At 34.8% G+C, this 9,067-nt stretch overlaps 1 protein-coding gene across 1 annotated transcript; it reads left to right on the plus strand.

Moving 5' to 3' along the window:
• The first annotated feature begins 7,552 nt into the window (after positions 1-7,552).
• LOC141673307 (uncharacterized) lies at positions 7,553-8,230 on the plus strand. The gene has a single exon (XM_074480042.1). The coding sequence runs from the start codon at positions 7,553-7,555 to the stop codon at positions 8,228-8,230; it is 678 nt and encodes a 225-aa protein (XP_074336143.1).
• The last annotated feature ends 837 nt before the right edge of the window (positions 8,231-9,067 follow it).

The following is a 9,067-nucleotide window of genomic DNA, read 5'->3' on the forward strand; positions in this document are numbered from 1 at the left end:
TAAAACCACCCAAAACAGGTTCAACATTTATTAAAACAACCATTAGACAAGTAACCCTTGCCAAAGAATGTACCAGTATGAGTAATAACTACTTTATTACATTTTAAAGAAAGTTCAAAGCCGTTCTTAACTAAACAACGTCCACTTATAATATTTCTACGAATAGAGGGAACATGACGCACTCTAGTGAGAGATAGAATTCGCCCAGAAGCAGACTTCAAGTCCACATTTCCTATTCTAAGCACTTGTGCAACACTAGCATTCCCCATCGTCACTATCATTCCATGACTCTGTTAATAAGATACAAACAAGCTAATATCAGCACAAATATGTACATTAGCTCCAGTATCAATCAACCACTCATGTGACAGATAAGTGGAAAGTAGTACAGGGTTGTAAGTACATACCCGTCATCGGTTCCAGAGTTCTTAGATATCTGAATGGAACTATTTCCCTTGGCTTGCATTACCAGAGATTTCCGGGGGTACTCGAGGGGTACAGTGATGCAAGTTGGATAGCTAAGAAATTTGGTTCCAGTGGAGTGACTGGATATGTGTTTACCCTTGCGGGTGGAGCAGTGTCCTGAAAGTCTTCTAGACAGACTTTGATTACTCGGTCTACTTTTGAGGCTGAGTTGTGTGCACTTGATGCCACGGGGACGGAGGCTGAATGGTTACATGGACTTATGAGTATGTTACCTGTAGTAAGCAAGCTGCTTCCTGTCATTTCTGTTCATTGTGATAGCCGTACAACTATCGACAAAGTCAGAAGCGTAAAGTATAATGCTAAAACAAAGAGACACATCCAAGTTAGACTAAAGTCTATAAGGGGTCTTGTGTCTGATATGATTATTGCTATAGAGTTCATAGGAACTCAGGATAATATAGCTGATCCGCTGACTAAAGGGATTGAGCATGCTATAGTCCTTAAATAGAGGTTAGGGATGGGACTGGTAACCCATCATAATTCATTAACAATGGGATCCCAATACACCTGAGAGGAGATCCCTCGAAGTATATTCAATGTGGTAATAATAAGTTGTAAGGATGAATTGGTAGTACCTCTACCATATACATTTAGATACTTATGTATCTGAGTCGATCCCCTATAAAACTTAAGAGTTACTTGAACTGCTAGTTAGCAAGAGTTATTTGAACTCTGAATGGGGTCAAGTCGTTTGACGAGATGATAGCAGTACATCTCTGGAGATGCCTAGGTAAGTGAATGTAATCGTGTGGTCGCAATTAGAGGAAAGGGTTATTCCTCGAAACATTCGACGAACAGAATCGAGACATGACCATTAACGTCTCAAAGCCGTAGATTGGCACCATAGCCTTTGACTTGTTATCGTCTATGGAGTGTGGTTACACCCAACGGATAAAGATTTAAGGTGAAACATTCCATCTGTATCTGGTAGCCGTCGAAGTAGAGGACTTAGGAGGGTTCAAACCCGGGAGCGTACCGACTCTGAAAAGCAAGTCATGATAAAATCTGGTATGCAATTTAATTATGGATTTGTGGGGGATTGTTAGAAAATGGAAAGTTTGAGGCATATTATAATATGTTCTTGATATGATTTCCGGAAACTAACACTTGGAGGTTGTTCCTTGACATGAGGACTTAAACTTTCATATTTGGATCTAAGATATTTTCTTAATGGAATCCATGAATATATTGAGACAAAGTTGCTTGCTTGAAATGAGTTATGGGGATTTTGTCCCACATTAGTATTGTAAAAGAAAGATATTGAGTTTATATAGCATCTTGTGTTAGTGTTGTTTACAACTACTAGCATAAGTGGAATGCTTGTGTGGCCTAGTGCTAGTGGGAACTCTTATATTTTTCTTTTCTATTACAAGTTTAATTATTTATATTGATTATTTAATTATTAATATAAATTATATTGAGTAATGATTATTTTAATCATACTCTGAATATATTTTGTAATATTAATATTAATTAATCAGGATATAATATAAATAATAAGGAAAACCCATTTTGTTCACTTTTTATGTTTTATTACTTGGTGTACCACATCGAGTAAAATAGAAGAAGAGCAACTTGAGATGTCTATATATTGAGAGGTATACTTGAGATTAAAAGATACAAGTCTCGGTGCCTACCTCGCAAACATATATGAGTTGCATAGGTTTTTTGGGAAAACTGAGGTGCGAGTCGTCGTTGATCATTGTTGGTTCTGTGGCCAGATTGATCTGTTATTGTTTTATCCTGGAAGCGATATTGCTGCATTCCATCACAGCTTAAGTGGGGGGCAATAATCTCTTCAAGAACAGTGAAGTCCTCTTGAAGGGTTTGGCGACTCAGCTTTAGTGTTCTTCTTCTTATCAGAATTTGGAAAGCGATAAGAGATAAGTTTTCTTTACTTTCTTTATCAATTACAGTCTTTATCGTTTGTTATTACCTTCGTGTTTTATTTCGTTAGTTGGTTATTTGCCATGTTCTTGTTATTATATATATAACTGCCCATTTTTGCTGTGTAGTTAGAATTATACCCAACAAATTATGTAGTTAGAAACCTGATGCAGAATCCATACAATAATACCAGCAACTCTATGATACCAAGATATCTATCAATCCAAGTAGCATTCTCCGGCGCATCCACATCCACAATGGACATTAAACCTATTGTAAATTTTTACTTAACTTGGGTGTTAATCCCAATTATTTTCATAATCATTTACACTTTTCTGGATGCACCACTACAACATCATCATTAGTAAATATCTACTCTAGACATATTATCGGACCATTGTCAGCGAACTTGTAGCTAATGATGAAATATTTTCTTTATCTTTTCAAATGCCAGGATAGGTGGTGATATTTACTCCTGAATGAACATAACGATAATTAGGTACAATATAGTGAACTTTATTAAAACTAAACACCTAGTCTGTCAAAAAAAATTCCATACTACAATGTAATATCAGATTTATAGAGAACTGTTGTCAAATAGCTGCACCTTTCACATCTGATGCAAACTATTGTCAAATAGCTACACCTTTCACTTTCGATGCAAAACTGGTAACTTCATATTGGTTCTAAATTTCCTAAGAAAATATTTGGCAAAAGCATGAAAATAATAATGTAGCTGAAATCTTACCTGTTGTGATCTTCCCTAATTAAAAGACATAATAGATGCAACATTAGTAGTTCATCCATAAGAGAGCATACTCAAAATTGACAAGTTATCCCTAAAATAACATTTACCACTACCAAGATGACAACGCAACAATAACAAAATGACTTAAACACTTGACAGAAAGATGGACAAGCATCTAACCTATAGAAATTCCATGGACAAGTAGTATGCTTGCTTTACATTCACCTTTTCATAGAAATCATATGTCGCATTCCAGTAAAAGATTAGTGAATCACGAACACTCTGTGCAGCAGCAAAGTATGCTACTTGGATTAATAAAAACATCTATAAAGCAAAAACAAACAACAAATAAATATTAATATTAAAGAATATTAATATTAACAAAAATAAAGATGCATAATCGTATGTGTCGACAATAAAAATGACATAAAAAGACTTATAATTAAGCAAGAGCATTAAAACCCTTTGACTACTTTATAAACATAGAGATTCACAAACAATAAGAGTAACTCATGAATACTGTTATTTTCTTTAAAAAACAAGAAAATACCATGAGTCTAGGAGATTTGAGATGGGTAGTGATGTTTCAAAACTTGTTGAACAAACCAATAAAAAGTAAGTACATAGAAAACCCATGATAAAGAAAATAAAACAAAATTAAACAAACTAATCCAAGCCGTGTCGAGAAATTAGGGTTTCACATAACAAGAGTTTGATTAATTGAAGATTTACAATTTAGGGGTTTAATTGCAATATGAGATGATGATATAAATTAGGGTTTTACCAATGGAAATATGGTAAGAGAGATAGAGAGATGAAAGAGAACGAGAAAGAGAGAGGGAGAGAGAGATATATATGAGAGGGAACGAGAAAGAGAGAGATGCGAGAGACGAAGAGAGCGGGGAGAGAGTGATGGGGAAATAATTTGGAAATAAAGGGGGAATTATTTTTGTTGTTAAGGGGGAAATATTTAGAAAATAATGGGGGAAGGAAGTATACATGTGTTTTTTTTAAGTTTTTGAAATTAATCATTAACAACAGGTGTAGTTTCAAACCGATGTCTAAAAAAAATTGACAACGGTTATTCTATAAACCGATGTCTAATTCACGTTTTTCATTTTTTTAAAATTACTATCGATAACGGTTATTTTATCGACCGATGTCTAATACATGCAGTAACATCATATTAAAAATAACTGATATCTAAAAGAACCTTAACATCGGTCGTCTATGCAACCGATGTCTAAGGACTGATGTCTGTTCACATAATTCTAGTAGTGACATATAACACTACTATATATAACTGATTCAGTCACTTTTTAAGATACACATAAATATAATAGATTTTGTCATATTTAAAGTGTACATCAACATGATAGATTTGGTCACATACAAAATTATTGACCGTGTTGGCCATATTTTTTATTTCTGATAATTAGGGGGAAAGCTCTCGTGGTCAATGTTTACTTTTATTATCATAAAATATGTCATATTTATAAAATAGTCAAAGTCAAATATGTCATATAATTAAATGTAACATGATCCGTCATATTTAAGAGCTCCATTTTTACGTCACAATTAGTCCATCACATTTAGTTTTTGTCCTTATAGTGACCTTCGCGGAGTTGCTGGGATACGGGGATGCAAAGAAGCTGACCAAGAGAAGGAAATACAAGGACTTGACGGAATCAGTAGATGTTCCTAGTGAGATCTTCTTGAAGATGCCAAAGATCTTGGAAGAAGTTCAACAAATGTTCTTTTTTAACCCGCATGCGAAGTTATAATTTTTTTCCTAGACGAGGAAATCTAAGAGCTAGCCTCTGCTACTTTTCCATAATCTAAGTCAGCATTCAAGGGATAGCCTTTATATGGGTACAGCTGCTACTGCGCTTGGCCTTATCATAAAAGAAAATGCCAAGATTATCTTAAAGGTAATTTTTCTAATATATTAATATCATATAATGCATCTATAAATTTACACTTAGACGCTGAGCATGAACACTTGGACACTTATATGTAGTTTGATAAATTGTTGAGTTCAAATAATAGAAGTTTGATAGACACTATAATAGAGTTCAAATAATACTATAAATATTTGTTATTGATATGTAAATCAATATGAAGATTATATAACTTTCTTTAATGACATTTGAATAAGGTGAAGACATAGACCCTGGTCGAGAACTCTTTCCCATTGTTTAATCCTCGCTTTTGGTACTGTGAAGATTTTAAATGTTATTTTGTGAACTTTGGGCAATCTTTTGCCTCTTTAGAAATCTTTTGGTATTGTTTAACTATTTTAACTAACGGTATCATGTTTGCCATTTTTGTGACTTTCGGATAATTATTCCGTGATAGGTGTATGTATTTCGTGAGTTATTATGCAATGTAGTTCATTTGTTTTTGCATAGTTTGGTTGCAATGTTAGGAGACTTTTATGGCAAGAAGCACCCAATTTTTTTATTTCGAGTTATATTCAAATAACATAATCGAGTTAAATTAATAAGCCCAAAATAGTCAGGTAAGCCTGTAGAAATTAATATGCACCATAAATAACAATAAATTTGGCCGTAATTAGATTACACGAAATATAAGTGCGCTTCTTTCCAACAAAATTCGGTAATTTTTATATTAAATAGAAACCGGGTGCCCTTCGTTTTTAACAAAATAGGGTCATATTTGATTTAACAATAACCTCCATTCATCATTTTTAATGAAATAGAGTCATATTTATATCATCATATTTAGCCAGTCATATTTTGCTAAATACGACGCTTTTTTAAAATGACTAGCTTCGGAAAAACTACTATTTTTCGGTCTTATTTAATTAAAACCAACCATATTTGGTCGGTACTAAAAATGACCGATGTCATCTAGTCATTTTTTGCCTTGTTGTTTGTAGTGAATGGGATAAAAATACTAACATGATTTCTTGTTCAGTTTGATAATGTAAATAATGAGTTTTATTTATTTACGTGAGTTATGGTTTGTACTTAAGAGTGGGGAACACATGATACTTAAAATATCAAATCACACAAAAAATACAAATATTTGCATTTACCATAACTCTGTGTAACTTTAAAAGAATTGTTATTATACAAAATAAATGTAAAAAAATGATAATCAGGGAGGTACAAAATTTTTGAATGATTAATAAAAGAATAGTTATTATACAAAATCTTGTGTGATATGGCCATGATCGGATTTAACATGGAACCAACCCTGGATCTTCTCGGCAATCGCAGCTTGCTCAGATGGTAATGCTGACAAGGCGTTCTCCCTAGTCTCCTTCATCAATTCAGCCTCACTAAGTTCCTTTTCAATATCTCTGAATTTCTGGGGGAGTTGCCTGATTTCCTCATCACCAAGTTTGCCTTCTCCAACACTATTTGATAACTTACTTCCCCTTTTCTTGTAGTCTTTCTTGAGATCCTCCACCATATATACGAATGTCGGGCTAAAACGGGTCGTCCAAAACTCTTCATATATCTTAGATTGACAGTCAACTCGAATTCATGAAGGGGTTTTTTTGGCACTTGGAACTCGGTCTCCATGTAACCAGCAACCTTTCGACTTAGACAACAACCTTTTGACGACTTGAATGGTTCTTGTCATTCAAAGCCCTCACAGTTGTCCATATCATCTAACAACGTATAACACTAACGTAAATAATAAGCAACCAAATCAGAATATTCCCAAAACTGGAGCTCAGAGAGTCAGCTTACTGTTGGGTTTAAAACTTAAACATAAAATAATAACGTTGGTTTAATATTGTCTAAAATGTTTGTATGCATGACTCAGTCTTATTTCAAGACTGTTTGTAGGATTTTTCATAAGAAGTTAGTGGTAGAATGTGTTTAGGATTCTGTTATATCGTGGTGCCTAGTTTGTAGCAAGTAACTAGCAGTTTAGTTGTTTTACATTTCCTTATTTAAGTTGTACTATTAGTTTCAATAAAGATAAGATCTTTGACAGCATTTGTGAAGTTTATAATACCAGTTTTACATATCAAACAGTCATAGTATATGCTATAATTGGTATCAGAGCATAAACCAGGTCACGGAAGAATCATTAAAGATGTCGAATACGGATCCAGAAAAAGTGAAAGGAGGGTCATTCGGGTTGTGCTATCCAATGTTGGATAGAGGAAATTATACCATTTGGTCCCTCAAAATGAAGGTATTCGTGCAAGCCCAAGGAGTATGTAATGATATTGAACCAAATAATCCGAAAGCGGCCATTGAAGAGAAGATAGACAAGATTTTATTAGCAATGATGTATCAGGGTAACCCTGAGAATGTGAAACTGTATATCGCCGAAAATAAAAGCGTAAAAGCGGCGTAGGAAGTGATCAAAACTCTGTGTGAGGGAGCAGAGCAGGTGAAAAAGGCTCGAGTTTAGACATTGAAGACGGAATTCGAAGCCTTGTGTATGAAGGAGTCAGATCAATTGGATGACTTTTACATAAAACTCAATGGTCTCATGTCAAATATACGATCAATAAGGGAGGAAATAAAGGAGTCATACATTGTTAAGAAACTGCTTCGAGCCATGCCAACACGATTTCTCCAAATTACATCCACGATAGAGCAGTTTGGAGATCTTGACAAGATAACAGTGAAGGAAGCCATGGGATCATTAAAGGTTCATGATGAAAGAATCAAGGGAAAGGGCGAGTCCAATGACAACAAACTACACTTAACAGAAGAGGAATGGCGGAAGAGAGAATCTAATGAAAGCAAACTTCTCTTAAAAAGAGAAGAATGGCAGAATCGCAGTAACAAAACTAATGATGGCCAACCTTCATTTATGAGGAATCGAGACAAATGTCGAGTCAAGTGCTTCAATTGCAGTTTGTATGGACACTTTGCATCTGAATGTCGAAAGCTAAAATTAAATAAGGAATATAGCCAAGAATCGAATCTGGCTCGAATAGAAGATGACGAGCTTGCTTTGCTTTTGGCAATACTAGAAGGAAAGGATTCAAATACCCTTCTACTGAATGAAAGTGATGTGAGACCATGCCTAGCCTTGAGCAATGAAGAAAAACCACCAGATTCGAACTTGTGGTATCTTGATAATGGCGCTAGTAATCACATGACCGGGTAAAAATCCAAATTTAAGACTCTTGATGAACAAATTACTGGGAGAGTTAAGTTCGGGGACGGTTCAACTGTTGATATTGAAGGAAAAGGCAGATTCTTCTCAAGTGTAAGGACGGGCAGTTTTGCATGCTTGACGAGGTATATTTTATTCCCAATCTTTATAGTAATATTATCAGTATTGGACAATTTACTGAAGAAGGAAATAAAGTTGTGATTAAAGGTGAATTCATGTGGGTGTTTGACAAAGAACAAAATCTGCTCATGAAAATTAAAAGATCATAAAACCGATTGTGCAAGATATTAATTGAAACAGAGAACTCTGAATGTTTACTGTCTAGATTAGATGATATCTCAAAATTGTGGCATACCCGCATGGGGCATGTGAATTATCAAGCTCTAACTATGATGTTCAAAGAAAAGATGGCAAGAGGACTGCCTAAGATCGTGCAACCAAAAGAGGTATGTACCAGCTGCCTAATATCAAAGCAGGAAAAGAAGCATGTGCCAAGTCGATCTTCTTTTAATGCAGAGAAAGTACTAGAGCTAGTTCATGTAGACTTGTACGGTCCAATCACGCCGGAAATAGTCTCAGGAAACAGATACTTCTTGCTGCTGGTGGATAACTTTAGCCGAGTAATGTGGTTTATTTTCTAAAATGTAAGAGTGAGGCATTCAGGGCATTTAAGATTTTCAGAGCATTGGTTGAGGATAGAGATGATTGAAAGATTAAGGTATTGAGGACTCACCGAGGAGGAGAATTCCTATCAAATGAATTCGAGCAGTACTGTAAAGAGGTAGGAATAACTAGACATTACACTACTCCATACACGCCCCAACAAAA

This window comes from Apium graveolens, chromosome 7 (genome assembly GCF_009905375.1).
Source record: "Apium graveolens cultivar Ventura chromosome 7, ASM990537v1, whole genome shotgun sequence".
Classification (NCBI taxonomy): Eukaryota; Viridiplantae; Streptophyta; class Magnoliopsida; order Apiales; family Apiaceae; genus Apium; species Apium graveolens.